Below are 14,794 nucleotides of genomic sequence, written 5' to 3'. Positions count from 1 at the left end.
TAAATATAGTCCTAACTTTGAAAGCCTCTTGCCCTTAAAGGTTTCCTTTGAATACTGTCTTCATTTTCCCCCAGACTTTGTGAGTTTTTCTTTCTTTAACTGATTCATTAAAAAAAAGAACAGATGGACAACAAAAATCGATGCCAAGTCAGGTTGGAAAATGTGTGGAAATTTGACCCTCACTGTATCAAGCCAAGTTACAGGGAGCTAGAAGCATTACCGTACTTTTAAATAGACTTTTTTTCTTTCTTTTTTTTTATTTAAAATTTTTCCTTTGAACATCAGAAGAAATATTATTTATTTTTTAAGAAAAGCTGAGATGATCTCCAGTCCTTAGCTTAAAAGTATTTGAACAGGCAAAGGAGGAATTAACCAGTTTACAGCCTAAGGAATACACAATCCCATAATAGATCCCAAAGATGAAAGTTACCAGACTCACCTAAATCATCACAACAGACCTCCATGGAGTCAGAGGAGCAGTCACTCAGATTATCAGCCGCAGCTTCTGTGTCCTCATTTACCTGAAATCTAAATCAGAGTAATAAAAAAACAGTAAAAAAAAAACAGAGTTGATCTTTCTAAAAAGAGTTATGTGAATCAAAATAGATTGCAATCATCATGTTGTGTCCCAAATCAATCTGCACTGTTCTTTCCATCGCTCCATCTTACAGGGTGAACTACTGCCCTCACCGGAACCTGAAGGGAGCAACAGCTGCCATGTTGACTTTTCCTGGCTCACTTGATCTGCGTGCCATGTTGAATGTCTGATATGATGAATGCCGTTTCCTGTTGACAGTATCTTCCAAAAAACGTCCAATTTCCTGGCTTTTCCTTGCATCTTTGGATACGTTTTCTAATCCAGAAGAAGACATAACTGATGTCTCATTGCCATTCTTGCTTTTCGTGTAAAGAAGACGCCCTCGTCCCTGGACTGATTGAGGATTAGCTGTGATACGGTGTAAGGTGTCACCCTGACATGCATTCTCCACATGTCTTTGACGATACTTCCCAAACGTCCAGTTCTTGTTGGTATTTCTTCTTAACTGCAGGTCTCTCAAAGCCCTCTGTGTCAGTGTACTATTGCAAAGGTCTAATGTGTCCTTGGAGCGAGGAGCTTCCCTCTTTGGTACCTGAGGGCTGCTGTAAGCTGAACATACTCCATCAGTTCTCCCTGCAGCTGCTGAACCTCTGTGATTGTACATGCTAGTCTTCTGCTGCAGCAGGTGGTTCTTCAAAGTGGAACCCTTCACCAGGTTTGCAGGACCTGAGGAAGCAGGGGATGAAGAATATGCAGACTGTCGTCTTTCCGAGTGCTGATACTGCACTGTCTGATTGGGGAGGGAGGTTTTCTGCTGTTTGCGATCCATCTTTGGCAGAGGCATCATGCTTTGAGGTAAAGGCAGACTCGAGCTGACACCTGTGTCGTTCCGGCTCTGAGAGAGAGCTTTGATGTTGGCGCCGCTACTCATTGTCAGTGGCCGTCACTGAGCGGAAATCTACAAAAAGAGACAGAAAAAACAAATGCAGCTCAAGACTCATCTCTTCCACTTATGTTACTAGTTCTTCAGCAACAGTAAGCAGCCATACAAAAAGTTAAGTCAACATGGAACAAGATGGGAAAAAAACAGATATGTTAAAAAAATCTTCTATTGAACTAGAAGAGTTAAGGAGATCTCGACAATATGGTGGAACCACCTCCCTTCAAACACATTACCTAACTTAACAATGTTTAAGATTTTTTAAAAGCAGAAATAAAAGAACTGAAAACAAAAAAAGGGGGGAAAAATCTATAGCACAGTTATTTCCACAAAATTAAAAATAAAAGTTGATTCTTCAGTCAAAGATCTGGAATCTTGAGAACCATTAATGAAAACACAAAATTTTGCAAAAGTGCAAAGTATTTTGATAATGACTATTTTGTTACAAATCAGAAATATTTGTTACTGAATTTACTGAATCAGTTTAGGTTACTAAAGTAATTCATGTTAAAATTTCCATTGAAATATTTAAAAAATGGATAAGTAAACAACATGTGCCAATTCTTTTATAAGGTGCTTGAAAAATCAGTTCTGAAATGCAAGTTTAACAGTGAATAGCTAAAAATGAATTTAATTTTGCAGGTACATACATTAAATTCTTGGATTTGTCAAGATATTAAACCTAAATTTTCATTTTTTTTCTTGCAGCATTTTGTAAAACCTTTGAATATTAAGTATGCTGGATATGTCTTTTTGTATCCACACTTTACATCTTTACTTGAAAGACTCTCTGTCAATCATGCCAGAAACTTATATTATTGCATTGTTTGGTGACAAACTTTGTTTACCATATAAAATGGTTTAGAGGTGAAGGACTAACTATGGATTACTTTTAATTGAGATGGACACTTGGACAACATAGCATGTAGAGATTTAGAAAAAACATGCAAACAGGATGTAAATATCTATGGTGAGCTGTGGAAGAATGAACAATCCAGTTGTATTCGAGAAGAAATGATTCCTTGTTAGCAAAGAACAATCTGCCTTTTGTTTGCAAACCTTAAAATTCTTCCAGACCGGCTGCCACATGACATTCATGGTAGTTTTTCAGGATAATTTCTTTCAAGCATTTTAAAAAAAATACAAAGGTCAAGACTTCTCACAAAAAACCAAGAGTTTGTAAAAATATAAGTGGTTTCAAAAGCAGGCCTACTTAAGTAAACACTTAAAAAAAACTGTCATACTTTTAGTTAACACATTTTTTGTGGATAAATTCTTTATTACTTTTCAGTTTAATTGAATCTCTTCTCAAATGTCCGTTGTGGGTTAAATAATGGTTTATCTACTCTTATCTTGTGTCAGGATTATAGGATGGACAGGGTGGGGTTGTGCTACTGCTGAGCTATTAGGTGTTTGGCAAAGAGGTGCAGCCTGCTAGCTGAGGTGGGGACAGCCAGTGTTGGCATGGCCTGAAAGGAGCAGTTGACATGCTGCATATGCCAAGTGGTGTCAGTCTGCCATCAGCTTTCACAGCAGGCATCACCGTGGAGGTCATGAGTAAAAGTCCAAGAATATATTTGGCAAAGCTGTTCAAACATATGGAGTTTTCAAATGCACACAATGCTTTGATTATAGAAGAGTTTTCCTGTTTCTTTTTTTAAACTAAAAATACCATATCCGTATTCTCACCCAAAGGGGTTTGGTGTCGTATAAATCCTTATAGAAATTTTGCCCGAGATCTGCTGCTTTACTACTTCAGATAAAAGTGCAGCTGAAGGTCGGGCAAATATCACTAACTTTCGTTTTTTTATCTCAATGTTTGCCCGTAAATTTGAACTGATGATTTGTCTGTATTTAAGACCTTTGGGTTGCTTTGATGCTGTAATGGACACATGATATAACATTTCTTCACCCCAAACCAGTCCTTCCCGTCTTCTTTCTCTCACTCACTCATGCTCTTATTCAGCCGATCGGTCATGAGGTTGGAAACTTTGTCTGCGTGTAGCAGACTCTCTGGAATGTGCAGCTGTTTCACAGTATTTAGTCAATTGTAAATCTTAAAATTAAGGCTTAGTATCTCTCATGCATTGCTTAGCAAAGAGGGATTCTGGAATCTGCCATTTAAAAGGCTTTACAATCAAAAAAAGCATAACACTTTCTAGTACAGTATGATCTACAGATGTCATTTTGAGATATGTTAATCTAAAAGAATCCTTGTAGGCTTTCAGTTATGGATATGAATGGATATGAATGTTATAGCTTCTGCCTACTCTCTGTAATCGTGTCCAGTGTTGATGAACACAGAGCTGATATCCTTGCAAAGGTTTTCAGAGCGATTTGTTAAAGCTGACCTGACAGTCTCTTACTCATGTGCAGCAGCACACTGGTTAAAAAACACTCCTCTATTTAATGTTAGCGGGCCTTCACACTCATACAACTTTTTAGTGCATTCACAATGAACGTCCTCTTTTCTGCATTCAGATGTTTCATTTAGCTTTTTCTTTTTTTCAGATCTTCACTGAATGTTACTTTGAATTATTCTGACATTAATGTTTTAACACTGCTATAATTTTGGAATATCTTGCCAATTAAAACCACAGAATCTTCATGAGTAAGATGAGTAATAAGTACAACAGAGCATCCGTTCTCTACAATTTTTCCAAAACGTTTTAGTATGTCTTTACCCTTAAATATAATGTGGCCATACATTCTAAGGCACAAAAAATGTTATATATGTCAAAGTTTGGGTGTTTCCGAGTGTGGCAACAGAATTGCTGTAATATTCTATTTTTGTACACAGATTTTGACTACATGTATGTTAATTTTATTTTCATTAATCAAATGTCTTTTTATTATCTGCTGAAACCATGAATGAATGACAGAGATTACAGTCAAATAATAAAAGTCAATACATTCAGACAGACATCCATGAAAACAGCCAGATGCAATTAAATTCCCGTGCCTTTTTATTTAAAACTAACAAATTATGCAATTTGTTTTCTGTATGTAAATCAACAGTCAGACTACAGCAGTTAAGTGGATCTGCTCTTACCTCAATATGAAGCAGCTCCAGCAGAGTTAATGCTTGAAAGTTAGGGCAGTAAAGACAACAGCATGTTGCAGTGCAGCCAACTTGCACTCAACAGACAAGCCACACTTAGAGGAGTATGATGCAGCTTACAGTAATACAATTTAGGCCCACGTGCTGCTTCAGAGAGTGGGGGCAAATCAATACAGCAGGACAACAAACCAGTGAAGAGACAGAAGACTGACATTATCTCCACGTCTCTAACAGCTCCATACAGTCTGCTTTTACACATTCAACTTATTAGGACAAAAATGATAAACGTTTAATCTAATCATTGACGGTAATGGAGCTCATGTTTCTGTTTCAACTGCTATGTCACTTTTGAGCTTCTTCTTTCCCTGACTTCAGGGCATCAGGCAGCGCTACGAGGAGCAAACAGTAAAAAAATCTACCCATTTCAAGCAAACCTATAATCAAGCTTGTGGTTAAACTAAAGATACATGAGCAGACCAACATTGTGTCGGCACAACATCAATTTTCAACATCAATATTCTGGGAGAGTCTCCAAACCACTCAGGGAGCATTATGCTGCTTTGCAAGAAAGTCAGATAATGAGCACTGAAGACAGGAGGCAAATTATTCCAAATACAATTCTGAAAGTCTTATGTTGATGACAGCATTTCAACTATTTGGATTTTTCCATTACAATAAATGTGAAAACTCTAATTCAAGACCTCTTGCATGATGAGATCTGGTCAGATTCACATAAACTGACAAAGTTTCACCAATAAAAGGTTGTTTTCACTTTGCAGACAAATAGATGCTTTAGTCGTCGCTTAAAATTCTGCCCTGTAGAGAGCACCACCCGAAGGTAAAGGTTCAAAGAGTGCATCATTGCATTAGCTCCAAAATGTAATTTTCTCAAAGCTACTTCTACCCAAGACCTGATTTAATTGTTATAAATAGTACCAAGACCCAGATTCCTTATTTTAAACTTGTCCTCTGGTGTCCCAGCTTTTCAAGACATACATGTTGGGAGGTCAGCTCAGACTGATCACTGCAGAGACTCTAAAGAGTTCAAAAGCTTTTTATTTACATGAGAAAATGCTGACTTTTTCTCATGTAAATAAAAAGCAAAGGCAAAACTACAACTTAACAAACTTGAAAGTTTATTTTGTTTTTAAAATCACGTGTTTGGATGTAAAAACAAATCACAACAAAATCAAAATTGTCAAAATATGTTTAAACTAATAAAATTGTCTGCAAAAAAATGTGCACTAACATTCTTTTACAAAAATACATCAAGTACAATATAAAGCCTGATAGAATAATTATATAGATTACTGAAGCATAGGTGAGATCCCTTATTTTTGCAGAAACTAGTCATGTACACAAAAACTGACAACAGAAAATGTCCAATGTCCAAGTTCCTGTAAATATGACACCATTTTATATATATATATATATATATATATATATATATATATATATATATATATATATATATATATATATATATATATACATAAAGCTAGTTTAAATCATTCTATTTAGGTTTTCTCTTTTATTTTTTTCATTTGTTTCATTTTAGTTTACTTGATTTTTTTTTCATAAAGTGACAGTTGGACATTTCTAGTTCAGATTAGGCACACAATAGCAACTTTTTCTATTGTTTTTTTTCTTTTGTTTAACGAAATAGCATTTTTGACATTAAAGCCCACTCTATAGCAAATTAGTTAATCTGTGAGCAGATTACAGGGAATTACCCATTAGCACTTTTATGTCCCTAATAATGGTCTGTAGTGCATTTTTTGGGAAAGCCTTAAAAATGACGGCTTTAGACATTCAAGACTTGTCAGCGATGTGTAATCAACCCACCTAATCCAGCCAAAATACAGCTTTAAAAGACAAATTGATGAAAAAAAAGATTATTATCAGATTATGCAGCAGCGCTAATCTGCATTTGCAAGCCATTTGGGAACAAGGCTTTACTTCACAAAGGATTCTAAAACCTAACACTTTCTATGAAATTAAAGTCATAGCTTTTTAACTGTAAAGAAACTAAAAGACAAAAAAACATTTGAAGAAATTAGCTCAGTCAAATTTTAGCATGATTAAAAAATCAAGTACTTAATCTTAATCATGCTTCCAGTTAGTTTATTTATTTTTATTAAACCTCTGATTACATTGGTATATTTTTTTCAATTTACAGTATAGCGCAATAATATCAGCATATCTGCAGACGTGACATACTGTGCTCGTACACTATCCAGACCACAGACAGTAAATAGTCATCTTCACAATGTAACTCTTTTGCATTAATCATATCATATTAATCATATATAAGCCTTTTTGATGCAGAATTTGTATGTTTCTATTTCTCCCATATCTTTCACAGTAGCACATAAAGGGCCAGAAGAAACCTAGCTTTCTGCCTGAGGATAGTTCCTGGAATCTGTATTGAATTACTGACCTAAACTGATAAGTGAATAACCTGCTTTACCTCCTGAGCCTCTGCAGCTCCTGAACATATATGATTAGAGCAGTTGTGATATCAATCCCTCAACAACATAGATGCTGCATTAAACGCCTCCGTTTTGAACTCAAAGGCGTTGTCTAAAGAAAATACTTCATATTAATAGATGTTCAGATCATCTTTAAGATATAAATAACAAGAAATTAAGACAGTTGGATGTGAATCATCAAGATTTGTAAAAAAGAAGAAAGGAGAATTGAATGTTGAGAGATAAACAATAATTGGAAAAAGACTTTTGATAAAAATGTACACAATCATTTTTATTTTTGATAAAATATTTAAAAAAATGTTTCATGGAATTTTTACTTTGTTTGTTAATGTTTATTTTCTCTCACGATAAAATTATATGCAAGTTCTTTTCAACACTACAAGCCTTAGGTCAGTGAGGCCATCTCTCTTTGATATGTCATGTTCGGTTTGCTTTTCTCACATAAAATATTTATTGTAACCTGAAAAACTAAGATGACGTGGCTCCATGAGAGATCAGTGCAGAAAACCCACCACAATATAACAAACAGCTTGCCACAGCAGTTATGCAAGTTGTACTAGATAAGAAAATGACAAGATTTTTCACATATTTTACTGGTACCCCGTCATGACATAAAGTGTAACCAGTTAGTCATTTTAGAAACTGGATTATTAGAGACAGAAGAAGAGGAGAGGAGCCCTCCAAGCTAACCTGAACCTCATAGTCAAGTCATGCCTTAAATAGTACCTGTTCAGGTCATACATTATCAAACAAACATGCTTTTACACTTTTAGGCAAAAATGCAGAGTAAAATATAATAAAAAATAATAAACTGCACATGGGAGGATTTCGGTCTCTTTAGTTTGGTTTGCAAGAAGTGTGAGAACGGCACAATCAAATGACAGGCTGGCAAGGAATGCCAAGTGCACAACTGCATGATTGAACTTGGACAGACTGCTGCACAATCAAATATAACTCATTAAAGAAGCAGAGGTGACCTAAATTGATGTTATTTCCCAATAGGATTTTTTCAGAAATCCATATTGCTCATTCAAAACTTAAAAAAGATGGTTCATGCAATCTAAAAGTAACAAAAGCGGAATCATGCACTACCGTACTATATTTAGAAATATCAAGTTGTTTTACCCATAAAGAAATTCCTGTTGTTGGACCGTTTATAACTAACCATCCTACAGCTCAATCAATCTTGATAAAGCTGTTGTTCACCAGACATTTCAAGTTCAATATTTGGCAATAAAACAAGCATCATTCTTGTTTACCCTTGAGGAGCACTCAAAGGTAAACATTGGAGATGTAAAAGTTGTGCTTATTTCCTGCAAGCTGCTGAGACTGTTTAACAGAAAAGTCAGTCAACTGTTTCATGGTCATCCTCGACCGCATGGAGCCGTAACTACTCTGCCAGATGTGGAGCTCACAGTTCACACACTCAGCATTATCAGCAACACCACATGTCATGCTGAGAGTGATTCATAACTTCTGGAAGAATTCAGCACACACACACTGTCTGCTTGATTAGATACACATTGCTGCACTGGATTAGATTCTCTTTCTAGATCTCATTCTTTTTTCCACTATTGAACCTTTGAGTCCTATAGTGCTCTATCCTGTCTAAAGGAAACTAGGTTTTTAAGTGTGTATAAAGAGATGGATATGGTCAACCGCAATACACAATTTGAAAATTCCGATTTAGCACTGAAGCTTTTAAATCTGACCAGAACAAGCACTGTTACATATCAGAATGATCAAAATAATTCAGGTGCAGTGATTTACACTTTTATGTTACTTCTGACTGAGGTCAAAAAACTGACTCACAAAAACGTTTTTAACTATTTTGAGTCAATAGGGGCTAAAAGCCCAGTTTCCTGTTCTTAATTGACATGACTGCCCCCATCTGGCCATCTGAAGGCTGACTGCATCAGATGTTGAAGTGTGCTTAAAAAAAACAAACAATTTTTTTTATTAAAAAAACAAGCAAACCTTCTCTGTAAACTCAAAAGGAAAACGTTCATAGACCTCAGTGAGGCAACAAATCACCTTCCCTACTAAGTCTGAACTTCAGTGGTTGTAGTACACTCAAAAGGCCACAAATGAGGAACTAGTTTTTTTATGTTAATGTCACGAACTGGTGGTGGAGGACCGAAATGCAGGAGACGGAGGCACACGGTTCAAGGGCAAGGGGTTTAATAGAAACAAAAAGCGCTGCAGAGCAGGATGACAAAACAAAACAAAAACTTACTGTGGCATGGCGAGGGACAAGGAACAAGGCATGAACACCATAACAGGGGTAATGGACCAACACAGGAGGAAGGCAGAGACAAGACTTAGATACAGACAGGGCAGACAAGACACAGGTGGACACGATCAGGGCTGATGGGGACCAAAGGAAGTAAAACTCAAGAAAACAGACAAGACAGGAGACTTTCAAAATAAAACAGGAAACAGAAACAAGACAGAACAAGGACCAAAAACAAGACAACAAATTCAAATCATGACAGTTAAGACATATTTTTAGACCTCTCTGAAGTATTAAATTTTAACACACATTTTCTCTAGACCTAACATCAGGTTTACACTAAATCAAGATTCGGCCTGTCGCCGCTGAATACAAGACTCACCCTTTCCTCAGTCATGAAGGTTTAGTCCGACGGCCCATCATTATATAACATCTTTAAAAAGAACTTATAAAATATTTATCACTGCTTTTCGGGTCACAACATCTTATTTTGAGTAATATAGGGTGAAAAATTTCCCCTATTGAAACATCTTTTTATCTGCAATAAACACCACAACATGTTCATGCAGGCATAAACACAAACATTCTCATGTAGTTGGAATTAAGACACTGAGACGTGGCATTTACAGGCCCCTTTGGACATACAGGCCTCCCATATTATAAGCAAAACATAAAAAAGAAGGTCTCAGTAAATCAATGCAGTACTAATTACACAAATACACGTGTTCAAATATGGGCATTAAATTTAGCCGTAGAATTTTGTGATGCATTTGGAATGTAGTTAAAATATAATTGCTTTATTTATTTTAAAGGGGGAAAAATAATATTCAAATTATTAACACAATGTGCCAAAAATCTGGATAATTTAGAAAGACTTACCTAATTTTCAAACTAGTGGAATGATTTTTGTTAATATGAGCAGCTGAAAAAGACCTGCAAAGTGCTTTCAGTAGTATGTTTCTGCTATATTTATCCAAATTAGATGAAATTAGTATTTTGGATGGAGAGTCCTTAAGGAAGTGCATAGTTCTCAACATTAAAAGAATAAGAAGTAAATGCTTGAAGCAGAGGCATATTTCAGTGCAAACTGGTATGATTCAGCATTCCAGGGGCATTACTGGGGACAAAACAGTCCCTCAAACACAAGGCAAAACATGTCCATAAGTTGACCAGGCAGACCATGTTGTGTTTCATCCTAGTATAATGATGAACAAGATAGAAATTCCACTAAAACTTTAAAAGACTGTTATTTAGCGTGCAACTAATACTTCAAGGGGGTAGCACTACAACTTAAAGAGTTGTTCAGAAGTGGATTTTCCATGAACAGGACGAGGGATGCACAAAGAATAAATTGATGGATATTCAAAGGCAAACAAACTAAAATCCATATTATCAAATCAACATTACTTTTTGGGAATTACCACACAATTTAAGTAATTAGGAGTACACTGGTATCATTTTAAAGAATTGCTACTTACCTTTGATAGGTTGATTGAACTTAGTGAGGTGAAAGAAAAAGGAAGCAAATCCTAGACTGAGGATGCTACACGACGATATTCAGGTGTTGTCTCTCCATCTGTATTTCCAATGCCCTGTGCAAAGACTGCTGCTCATAGATGTGCAGCAGTAAGCAGCAGATTCAAACTACGAGGCATCTCTGCCTCCGTCCGATGTCTGGATCAAAGTGGGACTGCTCTCCTCCTGCTTGCATAACAATAATCAAGACAGATCCTCTGCTGCAGTTCCTGCCTGTGCATCAGACTACTTAGCAAGTAGGCACACTCTGGAAAATGGATCTGGCTCTGCTCCAGTCCAAGTCTCTGCACAAAAGTGCTGAGCTAAAATTGGGCCATTCACTTGATGAAATGCTCCTAAAAGTGTCTCTGACTGTGCACTCTTTTGTGTTTGCCTGTCTTCAGCTGTCCCAACCCAGCATTGCGTATGTGCCTTTTCCGCCTGGTGCTTATTGTCACGAGTTACAGCCAGAACCGGTCAACTGAACTAATTCGAATTGTCACCAGCTGTTTGTAGATAGCTGGCTACAGGGCACAGACTCCCTCACCATGACCCTCTGCAAGAATCTGGGCCAAATGGGAGCCAGTTCAGTGGTGTCAGATTAAGAGGAAGGACTGACAGAAGCATGGATTCACACTCTTCTAAATTAATCCTACAGTAGGGATTGCAAAGTGTCACTAAGATTACCCCCCTCCTTGTGAGTTCAAATATTACAAAATGACTAACATAATCAACTAAGTAAGTGAAGGAAGCCAATGATGTGTGGTGGGACTAATGTAGTATGTGCCAGGGGCAAAGGAACGACAGGCACACTGGTGAGATAAAAAGCAAACCTCGATAATGTGTTGGTGAGTAATAATTTGGCCAATTTGAGGAAATTGGCTCTCACACACATCATGAGCTCAGCAGGACAACTGAAGTTTGTTATGAGATATTATAGACTGAGGCTATTTGGAAATGACACTCGGTTTTGAGTCACAAACTGCAGATAAACATGGATTAGCCCAAAATGTGACGTGGCTGGACACAGAAATGCTCATAGACAGTTCTTAATCTGAAAGATGCTTCAAAAAGGCTGTCTGACCTTGAGATATAAATTGGTATCTCACATGAGTGAGCAAAATCCCAGCCTAATTAAATGTGAAAAGATAGTGTCAACAAGCTCGCAAGGCTTTAGAGATTACAATATATAGCCTCTTGATCCACCTTTCTCTCATCACGTGCAGACTCCACGCTTTGATGCTTGCATGTTCTGCTACAGGTAGTGAACCCTGTCACCTTCTCAATCAACACAGCTAACAGCAAGCAGCACATAGGAGACAGCAGAAAGGATCATGAGACAGGGCGTGTCTCCAGTTCAGAAAACCTAATTGCCACCCACGTGTGACCTCTGCTGACTGATTTATGGAACTGCAGCCATGTGTGCTTCACTGCAGGAGTCAACAGCTCAGTAAGGCAAGGTTTGTCCAGTGCTGCATCTTTTACCTGATTTCAATTCAAGCATTCAGTAGCACAGTATAATAATAGTCTCCCCCAACTGCATTAGACACGTTTTTATATTTTGTGTTCAACAGACTGAATTTGTTTTTTTATATACGTGTATATTAAAAAAAGAACAGCATTTGCATGACAATGAGAGCTTCACTGACAAATCCATCTATATTCCTAACCCAATGTATCCCTTTAGGGGTCACAGAGACATCAGAGCCTAGCCTGGCTATTGCTGGGCAAAGGCAGGGTAGGCACCCTGGACAAGTCTCCAGCCTGTCACAGGGCCACAAAATCACACCTATAGGGACAATTTAGAGTCACCAATAATCCCATGCAGCATGTTTTTGGGCCGAGGTAAAAAGCCCAAAACTCACGGGGAGAACACGCAAACTCCACACAGAAGGGACCCAGCTGGGATTCTCGCTGTGAAAGGGCTAACCACTGTACCACCATGCAGCCCTGACAAATTTATGGTAACCAGTCCAAAAACAATTACAATTTGCTTTTTTAGAAATGTTTTGCGCTTATGTAGTTAATTTGTGGGAAACTTTGGATACATCTCTTATAATAGTATAAAAATAGTAATTGCAGTTAGTTTTAAAGTTACCCGTTTGTTTAGACAAAAAAATCAATACGAGTAATCATGCAGGTGAATTTAAAAACAATTACTAATTACTATGGGTTCAAAAGTTAATACATGTGATAAACTGTAAAATGAAACTCCATGGAGTACGTTTTGCCTGTTAAAAGAAAAACCCATTTTAACAAAGAAATTGAAATGCATTATAGGTTGTTACAAGCATTGTCATTTATCACAGCACAATTTCTGCGGGTCACATTAGCTCCTATCTTCAAGTTTTTTGTCTGCTTACCTGCTGACTTGGCACGGCTTCAACAAGAGACTTTTCCAGGAGAAGGACCATTAGCAGAAGAGCCGTGGCTGAACTCCACCACTCCAATCATTGCTCTTCCACTTACTGATGGACAGACCACATCCTAACCCCAATCCTGCCTCACATCTCTCTCCGTGCTTCCTGTCCACGGCAATTCCTCCAGAATAATCGGGTTGTCAGTCCAGGCTTCTTTTTCTTCCGTCAGTATAGTCACATGCACATTACTATATAACTGCCAGGGCGGATGTCCACAGAGCAGAGACACAGGGCTAGTGTTGGCCATTGCAAGCTATAAATAGGCTTCACGAGTTCATCATTGTCTCTTCCTATGATGGTGAAGAGCCTGGAGGAATCAGAGGGCAAGGAAGTCAGATGAAGCGTCCACTGTCTGCAGATTGTGTCCCTCTTATTTTTGCATTTTCTGAATGAAAATGAATCCAAATGTCACCAGGAAGAATATCTTTCTCAGTCTAATATTTTCCTTTTTTTGACATGAAAGGGTTTTCTTTTTTGGACATGTTTAAACTGTGTTCAATGGTCCAACAAAGAGCAATTTTTAGCAGTTTGATGGTTACACACCCAATAAAATTTGTAAAAATCCTCCTCTTCGTTTGAGGTTTTTTCGGGGGCAGTTGAGTGATGCAACACCGCCTCCAACAAGTAAGGATAAGGACTCTAATATTAATCTCACAATTTTTAAAAGAAGAATCAGAAAAATAAGTTTAAAAATAAATTTAAGTCATTTTGAATTTAAAAATATAATTAGCACTTTAATGCTGTTTAACTCACACTTTTCGTACCGTCTTGTGATTTTTTTTAGCATTGGATCAGTTTAAAAATTAGCTCTGGTCTCTTGCATAAAAGGAGCATAAAACTCACTCAGAAAGATGTTTTTTTTTTTACGATGTATTTAATGTTGATTTGTCTTTAACTTCCATAAAACTAGTTAATAAGCACTTTGATTGACCCCATGTCAACTTTGACATCAGCAAAGTTGGGATTTCAGAAAAATGGCAGGGCAGACAAGCCCAGTTTTTGTCTTTAACACACGTCTTTCAATGGAGAGACAACATCGTAGATCACACTAGGGCAATTTCCATTTCCAATTCATACCAAAATGTTGGGATTCATAAGGAATCACCTCCAGAATAGTTGCCCGGATCCTTAAACCTTTAGCTGAAAAAAATCAGTGGGCAGAATCACTGCCATTTTTTCCCCATTCATTTTGTTTGTTTTTTAATTTTGGACAGGAGACCATTTGACAAACCCACTGTCCTTCATGGCAGCCACTCTGTGGAGCACACGATGTATCAACAGTTACAAAGTCTCAAAAACAAGACAAAAATCTGGTGAGGGAGCGGTCCCATCTGTGTGAGAGTGTCCTGTGTTTTCTGTTTTAATTAATTTTCATATTTTACGACTATTTTATTTGCTTTTGTTTTGAGCGCATTGTGTTTTCAATCGAAATGAAAGGCGGTATACAAATAAATAATGTTTGAGTTTGAGTTTAGATCCAGGAGTAATGTGAACCTTTCAGCTGATGAGCAAAACAATGGTGAAATAGTAAATGGCGTATAGCACTGTACTTCCTTTCGCAAGGCCCAGAGGACTTTATAGTCATATACACCACC

The 14,794-nt window shown here is 37.2% G+C and overlaps 1 protein-coding gene across 13 annotated transcripts in view; it reads right to left on the bottom strand.

Moving 5' to 3' along the window:
* Positions 1-13,240, bottom strand: part of nav1 (neuron navigator 1) — a 79,900-nt gene extending 66,660 nt beyond the window's left edge. For 6 of the 13 annotated variants that reach the window (XM_011474992.3, XM_020703231.2, XM_020703234.2 and 3 more), the window contains exons 1-3: positions 10,743-10,942; positions 691-1,496; positions 440-528 (exon numbers count right to left, since the gene is read on the bottom strand). In XM_011474992.3, coding sequence (XP_011473294.2) covers positions 440-528; positions 691-1,469 — 868 coding nt within the window. In that variant the 5' untranslated portion in view covers positions 1,470-1,496; positions 10,743-10,942. Of the gene's footprint in view, positions 1-439; positions 529-690; positions 1,497-10,742; positions 10,943-13,142 lie in introns of those variants that run through there. The other 7 variants (XM_020703228.2, XM_020703230.2, XM_020703233.2 and 4 more) reach the window with 2 other exon arrangements.
* Positions 13,241-14,794: the final 1,554 nt, after the last annotated feature.

This window comes from Oryzias latipes, chromosome 5 (assembly GCF_002234675.1).
Source record: "Oryzias latipes chromosome 5, ASM223467v1".
In the NCBI taxonomy this organism is placed as follows: Eukaryota; Metazoa; Chordata; class Actinopteri; order Beloniformes; family Adrianichthyidae; genus Oryzias; species Oryzias latipes.
The sequence above is the reverse complement of the archived record's forward strand: the minus strand, read 5'-3'. Positions and strand labels throughout refer to the sequence as shown.